The 13,583-nt window shown below is 43.6% G+C and overlaps 1 protein-coding gene across 1 annotated transcript in view; it reads right to left on the bottom strand.

Moving 5' to 3' along the window:
- Positions 1 to 398: 398 nt before the first annotated feature.
- The window catches only part of LOC146181185 (uncharacterized), a 44,048-nt gene continuing 30,863 nt past the window's right edge, over positions 399 to 13,583 (bottom strand). The window contains exons 6-13 of the mRNA XM_084575720.1: positions 13,174 to 13,350; positions 10,943 to 11,030; positions 9,480 to 9,604; positions 8,469 to 8,527; positions 7,377 to 7,458; positions 4,914 to 4,998; positions 2,490 to 2,562; positions 399 to 2,030 (exon numbers count right to left, since the gene is read on the bottom strand). Coding sequence (XP_084431846.1) covers positions 1,870 to 2,030; positions 2,490 to 2,562; positions 4,914 to 4,998; positions 7,377 to 7,458; positions 8,469 to 8,527; positions 9,480 to 9,604; positions 10,943 to 11,030; positions 13,174 to 13,350 — 850 coding nt within the window. The 3' untranslated portion in view covers positions 399 to 1,869. The remainder of the gene's footprint in view (positions 2,031 to 2,489; positions 2,563 to 4,913; positions 4,999 to 7,376; positions 7,459 to 8,468; positions 8,528 to 9,479; positions 9,605 to 10,942; positions 11,031 to 13,173; positions 13,351 to 13,583) is intronic.

The following is a 13,583-nucleotide window of genomic DNA, read 5'->3' as shown; positions in this document are numbered from 1 at the left end:
AAGGCATTCTCGATAACACTGTCAGGCATTATTTAATACCTGCCCGTAATAATAACCGCTTTCCCGGACAAGTAGGGTATTTTGAAAATTGTTTTAACTCAATTGGAAACCAATATTTGTGGTCCTAATTTTACGTTACTCATAAAAGCTCGCGGCTAGAGACGCGCAAGACCTCCTACTTCTGAAATGAACTCAGCTGCATTTTTTCTCTAGCACTGTCCATAAGTATAATCTTCCTTTCTAATACTTTGAGAACTTCAATTAGCTGATACTTGGATCATGGGGCGCAGGCAGTGGTTTTTGCAAAGTTTCAAGGTATATCGTCCGAATGAAGTTTGAGCTTAGAAACTTCAGGACATACATTCAATTCATAAATAATTATCTCCAGATGTGTAGGAACAATTGTAAAATTTCACATGTTTTAGCAGCTGTTCCGAATACCCATCAGTTAGTTAATCAGCGAGCAGCGCCGAACACGTGTATTTGACAGTGCGCTGTCATGTCGTGTATGAGAGCACCGTGGTATGTGCACATTTTGCAGGACAGAGTTCTCTGTCAACAGCATTTTTTTAGTGCTTGGTTTTCAATTTTTCGCAAATAACAGAGCTAAGCAAACTGCCCCTGATGCGAAGCATATCTGGCACCCATTCCGGTGGAGCTCGATAAATTTGGTATGCCCATTGTTTGTGTGTATATATATTTTTGTTGGTTTATCCAAAGGCCGTTTTGTAGGCGGAAAAAAATTTGTCTAGCTGAGTGTGTTACATAATTATTGAAGAAAGTCAATTCATATCGAATAGGATAGCTGCTTAGGCTTCCTTTCTGCATATTGATTTTTTTTTGTTGTTGTTGTGATAACCGCTAAATCCAGTGATTGCATCAAGAGTTACTTCATTTTCGACCAACTTATGTACATTGCATGGGTGGTAAATCTCGCGGCTCCAGTGTCCTCCTCTAGTTTCATCCGTGTGCTTCTCATAAACCGACCAGGAAAACATGGGAAAATATGTTTTGTTAACAATACAGAATAATGTAAGGAAGATACAAGCGGAAGCCTCTCCCATATATAGAGCAGATGGGCTCTTGGAAATGCGATAATCGTTTCCGTCCATGCGAGGCAGGTTATATAAGGTTTACAGGAGAACACCGGTGCTTCTACCATGCTTGACTCTGGGACGGCAAGATTGACTATTCTCCCTTTTCTTTTATACCTTCACTCGCAAGATATTCAAAAATAGACTGTGCAAATCCATCCGTTCAAAGAGTCTAGGGTGGCAGAAGACCTGCAGGAACCAGCAGCGGGATAGCATGAAAAATGTGCGGGCGTAGAGCATTTGACATTTTCTCATTGATAACTCGTGAGCTTGAACCGCATGCTCGACGTACTTCGCGAAAAAAACTTTCAAACTTTTCAGTGTAGCCCTACTACAAATGGCATCCCACGATAATATAGCGAATTTTCCAATTCCATATTTGAAGCAGTCGCCGAGAAAAGATACGCAAATACAGCCCTGGTTCTCCCTCCACCAAAATTATCCACCTGGACTGGAAGCTTGAGCGACTTTCTTTTGGTCACCATGCGCTAGGAAATGACGTGCATGCTGGAAAACAAGGAATGCGGAGGTTTGCTAACGTCAGCGCAGTGCCAACGTTTGTGGAAAGTTCCATCTGAAACAGAAGTGTTCCCAATGCTCATTTTGCTCAGGGTGACCTTACGAAGATTTAGGCGCTCTGCCTCAAGGCGGGAGGCCCGCTAAAGATCTGCATTTGAAATGCACGATAACACTAATGTACTTCCAAAAAGAGAAGTGAGAGATCACGTGGCGCTCATGAAATATCGCATCACTGCAGCCACTTGTGCCGACATCTTCAACGAAACGCTGAACGCAGCTTGGTCCTCGACTCGAGCAGAGCGTTGGTGGCTGCGCTGGGTGGCTGCTGGAGCGCCTGCCCTAGGTTGCAGAGGCGCTCGAAGTCGGCCGCCTCTTTTTCCAGCGTTTCGATCAGGGACCTGGCAGACTTCTTCTCGGCTGCATAACAGAGTTTTGGCATTTCTCATTATTACCTGCAGTGTTCTGGCAAGCACACTGAGATAGTGAAAGTGAACACATGCCATTTCGCTTGTATTTGATATGTGCTTACTATAAAACTTTGCCGGCCCAGCAGTTCGTTGTAAAGCCGCCCGGCAATGTGCTATCGGAGACAAAAGTCTCTGGACCACACATCTAGGTAATTTGAACTAGAAGCCCGATGTAATCGAATTATCACCTTATTTCTCTAGCACATATGAAAGAATTGAACTCTTACTTTCACATCGATAAGTATGTCAGAGACTACTCGTCGATACGAAAGGAATTCGCTTTGATTGCAGTTTGCGTCATGCACCGATGTTTGTCACCGATAGTACACGCATAGAGGATTGTATATAATAACAAGAAATATAAACATGAGTCACGGTAGAAATAGGCTAGAAGATTGGCGGGACTAACCTCGGGACAACCTGGACTGCAGTCTGCAGTTCTCTTTTCTGAGCGCCTGCATCGCGTGCTCCTGTTCCTGAAGCTGGAAGAAGTGACAAAATACATGTGATCTATTTAGAAAGAATTGTCACTTTTTCTTGTTTACGAGTAACAACATTAACCGGCATAAAAGGAACACACATTGACCACTGGCGGGAAGATATTTTATGAAATGCCGTTAACTGTCCCGAGTTTTTGTCGCAGCTACTCATTAAAGCATAGCATTCTTACTACCACAAGAATGTAACTCAAAAATATTCATACAAACACTGCAGGACGACCAGAATGACATTGAATCCGTACCAGCACTGAATAAGTCCACGCTCATTAGTTGGAGCCTTCACCAGTCATATACATGACTGGTGCTTCAGCATGCAATTAACCTACCATAGATGAAATGCAAGCCGTGTCATCCTTGATGTTAAGGACTAAAAGTTTTAAAAGTACTGTCAAGATTGAAGATGATGATAAACTCTTTATTTACTCCCAAAGAAGGAGAACCAGCCGAAAGACTGGTTGCACTGCTTAGAGAAGGTCAGCAGGGATCCCTTGGGACTCTGCGGCCTCCAATGCGCGCAAAATGAGCAGGCGCTGTTGGGCGAGCTCGGTGGTACGCAGGAGGGACTCCCACGCATCCCTTGTAGCTGTATTGTCTGCGTTGTGTCGTATACATGTCCACACTATGTGAATGAATGTGGCCGGTTGTGAGCAGTGTTTGCAGCTAGGTGCAATAAGATTTGGGAAAATTTTGCTATATAGCCATGGGTTGGGAAAGGTTTCTGTTTGTATTTAGCGCCAATGGACGGCCTCGCGCCGGGATAATGCTGGAGGATGTCCGTGTATGTAACAAGGCGTGAATGAGTGCCTTGGGGAGTGTCAGAGGAAGCGGCAGGCTGAGGAGGGTGCTCCGCCCGGTAGCTGAGTTCTCGGGCTAGAGCATGCGCCTGTGCGTTCCCGCTGAGCGCCTCATGTGCTGGGGTCCATATGAGAAGACGAGGTGTAGACGGTAAGGGGAGAGATCGGAGGATAGTGTGTGCCTGTCGGGATATGCGACCTGCATCGAAGTTACGAATTGCCTGTTGGGAATCGCTAACGACTACTTTGGTAGAGGGGTCGGTCAGAGCTAACTCGATTGCAACCTCTTCTGCAGTGGTAACAGCTGCGGCGTTGAGGACGCTGCAGGCGTTGTGCCAATTTCGGTGCGGTGCCAATGCAACCGCAACCATAGCGGGGCGACGGGGGTGGTGGGAGGCATCTGTGTACGTAACGTCGGGGCGACCGGTAAAACGTTTGTGGAGCTGCCGGGCTCGGTCGGCTCTGCGCTCTGTATGATACTCTGGATGCATACGTTTGGGAAGCGGAGGTATACGAAGACTGAGTCTCTGCTCAGGCGTGAGGTCCATATACGTAGAAGTCGCCCTCAGAGGAGTGATTCCTACCTGGCTCAGTACTGCACGGCCCGCATGTGTCAGCGAGAGGCGCTCATATTGGGAAGTTAGAGTCGCTTCAATCAGCTCGTCGACTGTGTTGGAGATCCCGAGGGTCATCAGTTTGGTGGTGGAAGTGGACATGGGTAGACCCAATGCTGTCTTGTATGCCTTGCGCAGTGATGCATCCAGTCGTTCCCGATCTGTTCGCGTGAGGCGAAGGTAAGGGGCAACATAGGCAATGCGCGTACAAACGAAGGCTTGTACGAGGCGCAAAAGGTTGGATTCGCTCATGCCCTTATGCTTGTTGGCGACTCTCTTGAGCAGGCGGCTGATCTGGATTACAGATTGATCTATTCGCTGAAGAGTAGTGGCGTTTCCTCCATTATCTTGTAGATGAAGGCCCAGGATACGGATTCGGTCGGTACGGGGTATGGGAGTGCCCTGTACTTGCAGATTGAAGGATGCCGGAGGCGATCTGGGGCGTCTTCCCTGGGTTGGGACAATGATGTATTCAGACTTGGTGGCCGAGCAGGATAGGCCGACTGTGGCCAGGTAGGTACCAACGCGATAGATGGCTGTCTGCAGAGTGTCCTCGATCTGGCCGTCACTGCCGTGTGTAATCCACAGAGTGAGGTCGTCGGCGTATAGGCTGTGGTGCAAGTGGGGAATATCTGCCAAAAGATTGGGCAGGCCAAGCAGCGCAATATTGAACAGGAGTGGGGAAAGCAAGATTAAAGAGGTATCGGTTCGTGGACAGCGTTGCTTTCTACGAGCATGAAGTGGCGGTCTGAAATCACGGTGCTGGCTTCGTAAGTATGTCTGCATCGCACATTTGAGTGAATAAATATCGTGTAATAATGGGAATTACATCTATACTGATAGTAAAGAAAACAAACATGATTAAAACTATCAACCTACGCGCAGCTGGAGCAGGGGTCAGGCGGGTTTGGCATACGCTACTCACCAGTGAATGCAGTCTAAGCACCTCGTGCCTGAGCCGGACAAGGCATGTCACCTGGCACTGGTACGACTCCAGACTTTTTTGCTTCCTGCGTGCAAAAAGGCAATCACACGTTGCGAATATAGTCCCTGTTAGGCATGGTTATGCCTATTCGAAAATATTCATTGTCCTCGTATACGGGCCGTCCAACACCGTGACGAGAGGAACATGTGAAATACTACAAAGAGCTTTTCACGCTTAGTACTGATGCCGCATTAGGCCATAAATTATATAAGGTAGAAAAAAGATTCTTCCAGCAACTGGAAAACGTTGAAGTAACGAGTGTTAGCTTTTTGGTTTGCACAGATGAATAGAATATAGGAGCGTCCCCTTTGATACGGGATGGTAGCAGTTGCTATCATGCTCGATGTTTTTCCCTATATCTTAATAATTGTTTTAGATCAGTTAACTATATGCCTTCATTCTATTCAATGAATTTTTGATTCTACATTACTGACATTATGTTACTTTTCTGCTTTTAAGCCATCAATCTTCAAATCGGTTTTTGCTAGCTTCCACGTCAGGTTCATTCACCCGGCCACTATCTCTAAACCCCAAGGCCTCAGGATGGAACTGCGCCTGCATCGACTTCCACATGGATGCCATCACATTCGAGTATAAGATGGCTAATAGTTTCTGTGGATTTATTACATACTGCACATGTGTCATCTTCATTGCTAAATTTCTTTCTGTAGCTGCGTGTTCTAAGGCACCCCGATCTAGTTTCAAAAAGCAGACAGCGTCCTTCCTGGTCTGCCTTTTCTTCTTTGGGTATAGCTGCACACTGTTTTTTTTTTTTTTTTTGCTTAGAATTTATCCAGTTTTTACCTTCTGTGTTTTTTACCTGTTGCTTAACACTCTTTATTTCTTGTCCTTGTGACCAGCATACTTACTGGTTAGTTTCCTAGTTCTTTTCCTCTTTTGTTTGGCTGGCACGTACGCCTCCTAGCGGAGCGATCGACGCCGAGCGCCATCTATTGCAAACACGGCTATCACGTGATTAGTTTCATCTGTGTGTCGTTTCCAATTGATCTCGTAAAGACAAATTGTTTAATGCCGGTCCCAGTTGTGTATTTGTACCAGTTGTCAAGTTACAGCCCCCCCCCCCCCCCCCGTCCTTCTCAATATACGCCCAAAATAAGTTTTGCACCATTTGGGGGACTAAGGTGGGCCTAAAATTCGGCTTGCGGTGCGATATGTTTACGTTTCACTTAAGAATTATGTGTATACAATGTTTATTTAGATAACATTGTCCATTGGTTTTTACTTTTTACTTACGTGCCCAATTCGCTGCACAACTGGCCCCGAATGGGCGCCCTTTGTTGCCGTAGTATATATAGCGGAACTAATGTTTTGACGTCCCACTGAGAGCCGCCATACTGAATTTAGGAAACCGAAACTACGGCGCGAATTCGTCCCCTAACTTTATAATCACGTGGTTCCGTTTATATCCGCCATTACTGGACCGTGAAATCATCGTTGCCACCTACATTTGACCGCCATCTTGGATTAGATGTTATAGTCGCGTGCAGGCAATATTCACGAGACTGCATATTCTTCAGCACTTAAGATAATTAGAACGGCTGCACTGTGCTAGTCGTCCAGTTATTAGCCCATTTCGGATTCCAATGCTGCGAGTACGATATGGAAGATAAATACAAATCAGCCATGCAATTGCCATACAACGAGCAGGTGCCTCGGTCACAGTTAGGCTGTGTGCCGCGCTACTCATCGTAACAACCGGCGATTTCTCCTTTCTTCAGCTGACACCAACCGTTACTTTTAACTATAGAACAAGTTTCAGAACAAGAACTCTACTAACCCAGGATGCATCAGGATTAGTTGGATGCGTCATGATAGTTCAAATTTAAGGTCAAATTAGAACTTAGCTTGCCCAAAGACATCTCCTCTGCTATAGTATGCTATGATGAACTGGTGCATGATCACATGGCTTACTGACCTTTATGACCACCTGAATAAATCACCGCTTTACTAATTACGTGTTGTAAAGAATCAATCTTTTCTCTGTAGCTAGAATTTCAACATTGTGCTACAGCATTCTCCAAAATGCTTGATATCTCACGTGGAGCATAACTGCCCCTGACTAATTGTAGGTCCTTCCTGTATTAGTGCATTGTGATTAAAAAAATGAACTTTATGTTATTGCCGACCGCCGTTGTATATCCATTAGCGCGTATTCCAATTGCACTAGTTTAATTGCAAGTGACCATGAATAATTACTCCACATGAGTTAAGTGCGTATAAAAATCAACATTTTGCTAAAACTTTAAGTAATGTATCTTTCAAATGGCTTTCGGCGAAGTCTGAATTATGTTTGTTCATTGAGATGCCCTAATTGGCCCCCTTCTTTTTTGAAGCTACGACACCAATATGCGTGGCCATCCGCTGTAATCCATGTTCTCTTACCATCGTTCGACTTCTTCCTCCATGGCTGCTAGCGCTTCCGGCCGGTTCCACTCTGGCGTGCCAGGTAAGGATGGGTAGTGCCCTGTAGCGAAAGGAGGTCAGCTTTCGTACGAACCAAAATGTGGAGATTACAGTAGGGCATTGATAATCAAATTGAAAATTCCATAACAAAAGCGGGTCAGCATTGCCGTTATGAGTTAAAGCGCAAAAGTTTCTCTGTATCATTCCGGGGGTGCTGTTAAACCACAACTTAGCACAGAAGTTAATCTTAGCAGCCTAACTTTGAATAAGTGTATAGAAATAACTATTTACGAGGGAAAGAAATACCCTCATCCAATAGAAAATAGCATTTATATTCTCTGTTCTTTCAAAATGATAGCGTAGTCCCATACGAAGGGGAAGTCTGAAAAAATGATTCAGATATTTGCTTGTTTTCTCAAAGTAGCCTTTTCTTCCTCTGTTTTCAAATGGATCAGAATATAGCACCTAAAGTGCGATACCAATTTTGTAAAATATACTATTGTCGTTAGAATGTTGCTATCTAGACGAAATCGCCTAGTCCAATTGGCAGAGTTGTAAAACTGGTGTTTCCGTCAGGGTTAAAAGTGCACTTTGAAGAACTCAAGCATTGTGTAGTCGAATTATTTATTACTTTGTGTTTGGTTTCTTTTTTTCGTTAGGGCCAGAAGAATCTCATATCCGAAAATTGTCGCAAGGTTGCGGTCTACACCGAGTTTGCAGCGTTTAAGGATGATGATATTAGTTCGAACAATACAAATTCCAGCGAGGTAAAGGCTGTGACGTGGTCAGGATGAAATTATTCGAGGAGTGCAATGAACTAAACATTTACATGTTTGCCAAATGTCGAACTTAACCAATGTAAAGTAAAACGGAAGCAAGGTGTTAATTCTGTGTGAATGGAATACCTTAATGACGTGCAGGCGAAATTCGAAAAAGGGTGGGAATGATGCGGGTGCCGCTAGTTTTCTGCTTTTGAGCACAACAAAGAATTTTCTAATTTGTGCTTAGTGCCAGAAGCATTCATCAGAGCAAGCACAAAGTTACGTCCTTAGTAAGGAAATACCTGCTTACCATCGAACGGAGGAAGATAGCAGAGTAGAGTTCCATCATATTCAGCTTCGTCAGCTTCTCTGGAAAAGATATGCAGGAGCATATATTTTTAGAAATCCTTCGCCCACATATTTTTAAAAAGACCCTGAGGACAACTTCACGAAATTAATATACATGTGTTAATTACGTTATTTCAGCCTTAGCTGAATTATGATGCGCGCTATCGCTAGCAAAAAGCAGTCAATAATGCTCTTTGTACGGTGGATGCCGCTGCGAGACATTTTTTTTCGATAACCGGACATTACAATTGACACTCCTCGCCATTGTAGAGCTTCTCTGAAAAAATGTCTTTTTTTTTTGTCCTGGTATCGCTTACAACTGCCGTATATCTCTTAAGCGAGGAAACTTTAAAATCTGTAGAAGGACGCACAAATAATCCCGTTTGAATGGTACTGGCATTGTTTCCTCTGCATGTTTCGATGCGCGACTGATTCGTGGCAGTGCTTATAAAAGTTGCGGGTAAAAGCTACCCACCGAGATACGAAAGTGAAAGCGCATCGCTAGGGGCAATATTTTGAGCGAGTAAAACTTGCTACACACGCCTCAATAAATAAGCATACAAACATAGATCGCACTTATGTTAATGGCTCAGCACCCCGTCCCGGATCGCTTCCGTTCAAAATTGGACAAAATTATTATGATCGCCATCCACGGTAAATTTGCATATTACGCTGTGATACTAAGGAAGAAAGAGGAGGAGAGTGATAAGATGCCAGTCTTTTGACTTTGAAATCTAGTTTAGATCATAAAAAAGATAATCACGGCACTTCCAGCCCAAAACCTTTTTTTACTAGAAATTGCTACCTCCCGGGTACGTTGCTATGCACCATTACGCACTAACTATATTTTGGTGACCTTGGTAGGGCAGTGCGAGCGTAAAGTAACATGACGTTCTTCAAAAAGTGAACTTTTTCCAGATTTCCTAGCGCCATCGCCGGGGTATACCTAATACATGCGAGAAATAGCTCTTACTTGAACCTGCTGGCGAGAATGACGTCGTCAGTAAAGCCTTGCTTCAGGAAGAAGCGGCGACTTGTGGTTGGTGCTCTCACCAACAGCGCTTCATACGGGCCAATCACTGATGGGTTCTTTACTTGCTGCAGAAGGTCAAATTACGGCAAGGGAGAAGATACGTAGGAACGAGAATAAGTAAAAATTATTGAAAGAGCCTTAACGGTGGTTTCAGGTAGAACGAAAGGAAGAAGATGGTTTGCACGGTATGAAAAAGAACTGAACAAGAGTATGCACCAGGGTATACCCTTGTTCAGTTCTTTTTCATTAACGGTGGTTTAGTAATAATCAATGTTTTTCCTGCGACAGGTAATTTTTTCTCAAAAATAAAAGCATCGACTGTTCTCCGTTTCATTAAGAACCTGGGCATAAAAAGCAGAGCAAACAAAAGGATGTGTTGGGTTGTCGAGCCCTATTTTTCAAGCAGTTTCTAATCCCCATTCCTCATGCACGAACTAGGCCGCCAAAAGGCTCTTATTAAGAACCTGGGCCTTCTGAGTTACTTTAGTCGTATTTTATTACAGATCTCTAAAATTTCAATTTACAAAGGCCATTCCAATATTCCAAATTTAAGGAACCACAGCTACTTCAAGGATATATTCCCTTGAAAAATAATCTTCCTCGCCGAGTGTGATTGCAAAGAAAATGAATCTAATGAAACTCCTACTTCGATGAATGCTCGTTGTACTCAGCACGTTTAACTATACGTACAAGCTCTTGTTGCCTGTTGGCTGGTATCGTGCCATGATGCAGTGATATAAAAGTTATTGAATAACTCTTCCAGTCGGCAACCCATCCATGCGCGTGTTACAAATATTTATGTTCAAAAGACGGAGACCGCAGCTTTGTCATTGGGCCCAGATGTAACGTCAGTGCTACTGAGGGTAAGGAGTGAGCCCGCATTCTGCCGCAATTACAACAGAGGTCTTGCTAGTTTGGAAAGTTAGAACAATTAGCTCATTTATGGTACTCATATCGAACCAAACATTGCAATCACATGATATTGGAAGTAAGGCCCTTACATTATTTATCGAAATCAACTGAGCGCCCCGCATATAAAACTTATCGCCTAAAGAAGAAGAATTTTAGGGATTTAATCAGCCTGCAAAAACACAAGGCAGTCATTTGATGACTTATCTTACTATGACTAGTGCAAGTATTGCAGCTCCTTGCATGCTTAACACATATATATGAATTTAATGATGCATTGGGTCCGCTACTTGGTCTGTCAAAGACTGTCATTTAAAATACAATACCTGTTACGTTTTGCGAGAAATGCAGTTACTAGGAAAGTCCATTGATGCGGAGTTAAAAATGTAACAGAAGAAAAAATATTTAATGGAAAAAATAGACAGTTGAACACTTTTTCACTTATTTTGATATGTCTTTGATACGCTGTATAAGAAAGCAGACCGTATGATTACTTTGAGCAGGTAGTTTCCGATGCCGTGCTGACGAAAGCGTTTGCGCACAGCAAGCAAGGACAGGAAGCAAGCCCTCGTTCCCGGTATCCTGTAAGAAAAATTAATGCACAGTTCTGTAAAAGAGGTCTCTCGGTTAGTACAACACAGTTTCAAAACCCGAAAAGCGCACTAAATGAAAGACAACTACGTCCACAAATGTGACAGTAAACATAAAGACATGATTCGCCTTTTTGCTCCATTACTAAGGCCCGAACGAAAAAAAAAATACAAGTGCCACTATGAGCTAAAGAAACTATCTTTCTTTCTGCATTGATCTGACTGTACAGCTACAGGGACTCATGTTCCCGTATAATCCACCAGGAAAGCACATAATACCAAACCCAATGCGAGAAAAATGGTTCTTGAAATAAAAAATTAATACATCTACGCTCCTGACAGAAACTATGGTCGTGAATAAAAGAGCGAGAGTGTTCGACATATTTTGGCAACATGAGGACGTCATCTTTCTGAATCACCTTTTGAACACGCATATACTTGAAACATCTCTGTATGCATATAATTCCCAAGCTCTATATAGCGCTCTGTAAAAACAACTTAGCGATGCTTATATTCCCTTTTGTCCAAATATGTTATTTCAGGACGTTTGGTTTGGTTTGGTTTGGTTTAGGGGGTTAATATCCCAAAATGTGCGAGAGATGCGGTATTGGAGGGCTTCGGAAATTTCGACAACCTCGGGTTCTTTAACGTGCGCTGACACCGCATAGGCCATGAGCGCCTTGCTTCTCCATCGAAAAGCGGCAGCCGTGGCCGGGATTCGATACCGCATTCTTGGGCATAGGAGTCGAGCGCCCTGATCACTGAGCTACCGAAGCGGGACAATATTTAAAAATGTGGAAAGGAAAATTTTAAGTGCAAATCTAGCATAACCTGGAAACAAAAACTAATATGATATATTCATTAATAATGTAATATGTTACTTTGGAATCCGTTAAAAATACATGTGCACGGTGAAGACATGATGTAAATATTTCGAGAACTCATAATTGCGGTGAAGTAGGTACTGCGCTCGACTACTGTGCCCGAGGACGTGGGACGGAATCCCGGCCGTGGCGACCGTTTTTCGATGGAGGCGAAAAGCTAGGCGCCCGTGTGCTGTGCGATGTCAATGCCCGTTAAAAATCACCAGGTGGTCGAAATTTCCGGAGTCCTCCACTAGAGCGTCTCTCATAGCCTGAGTTGGTTTGGGACGTTAAACTCTACAAACCAACCAAACCAATTATAAATGTTGCTGGCAATCATCCCATCAAGGATATCAATATAAGGATGCCAATTCGCGCTTATGCGAATATATTCAAAGAACGTTGCACATTTCTTCTATTTCCTATAGCTTTAGAGCGCCGCATTTCACTCTCCGAATCCAGCTTTTATCCAAAACAGCAAACAAGACGTTTTTAACAGGTTTGCCCAAAAAGGTTTAACATCAAAGCTATGATTGCGGCTTTTAAGCTTGTTTTTCAAACATTGTGTCGTTGAGAAAAGCTCAAGCCAGAAACTGTGTAGTGAAACGAATTTCATACTGTCGCAAAGGAAATAAACGTTCAACAGCGGCATCTGATAGTCACAAAACGTTAATAGAACCTTACACTGGCAGAAAGGCAGCCCTACCATATTTCATGTCGTGGGAAATTAATTGGCCCTTATACATGCATGTATACCCCCTCTTACCTTGTGAGTTACTCACTGCTTCCACAAGAGCACATTTGAATAGCAATTTTGTTTAAGCTATCATGATTTTAGTGTCCCTACGCCGTGAGCATTTTCTGGTCGAACTACTGCTGTAGTAAGATGAAATTTACAAAACAGCAGTTGCGAACTATAGAAGTGGTGCGGGGTATGTTTATTTTATCGCTAAAAGTGTAAATAAAATCATTTTGAGATATTGTGACGATACCAAAGAAGCTAGAGGCATGAAAAAACCCTTGAGCTTCTAATATGGGATAATGTTCAGCTGTTTATATAGGCAACAGGAAATTCTTTGACATAGAACTACTTTCTGAGGCGGAGGAATTATATTTCATGGTTTAATCAGACTTGAATGGTATCCCAATACAGGTCGATTTTATATATGTTTTATGAACAATGTATTGCCTTGATGACGACAAACTGTCGGGGGAGTCATATATGAACCTTCTGCCCACTTGTTTTCCTGCGAGTCCACTGAATACTCTAACCTGTAGTTCTTGACAAAAGTCACACAGCCCAGAAGCCGATGCTCGGGGCCCACGTGTCGCGGCGCAAGACTCCAGGACGCGATGGCGCGTGCCCTTTCGCGGCGCCTGAAGGCCACGGCGCGAAGGAAGCGCTGCAGTCCTTCCTCCTCAGTCTCTTCTTCTTCCTCATCCATCTCACTGCGTAAGGATCAGGGATGTAAGGAAGGATTGATTTGTACTCTATTCTTATTGACAAATCGAACGTCTCGAAGACACGATCACAGGGAAAGAAGAGTGATATAAAGGCGCTCTTTCTATCCCTCTTCTTTTCCTGTTATCGTGTCCTTGCGCCATTCCATCTGTCAGCATGGGCCAACTAGCCCTACAGCAAGTACTTGTACTCTCCCTGCCTATGTGCGTCGCCTAAAATT

This window comes from Amblyomma maculatum, chromosome 8 (genome assembly GCF_055883805.1).
Source record: "Amblyomma maculatum isolate TAMU_Amacu chromosome 8, ASM5588380v1, whole genome shotgun sequence".
NCBI classification, from domain to species: Eukaryota; Metazoa; Arthropoda; class Arachnida; order Ixodida; family Ixodidae; genus Amblyomma; species Amblyomma maculatum.
This window is presented reverse-complemented; position numbering and strand designations above follow the sequence as displayed.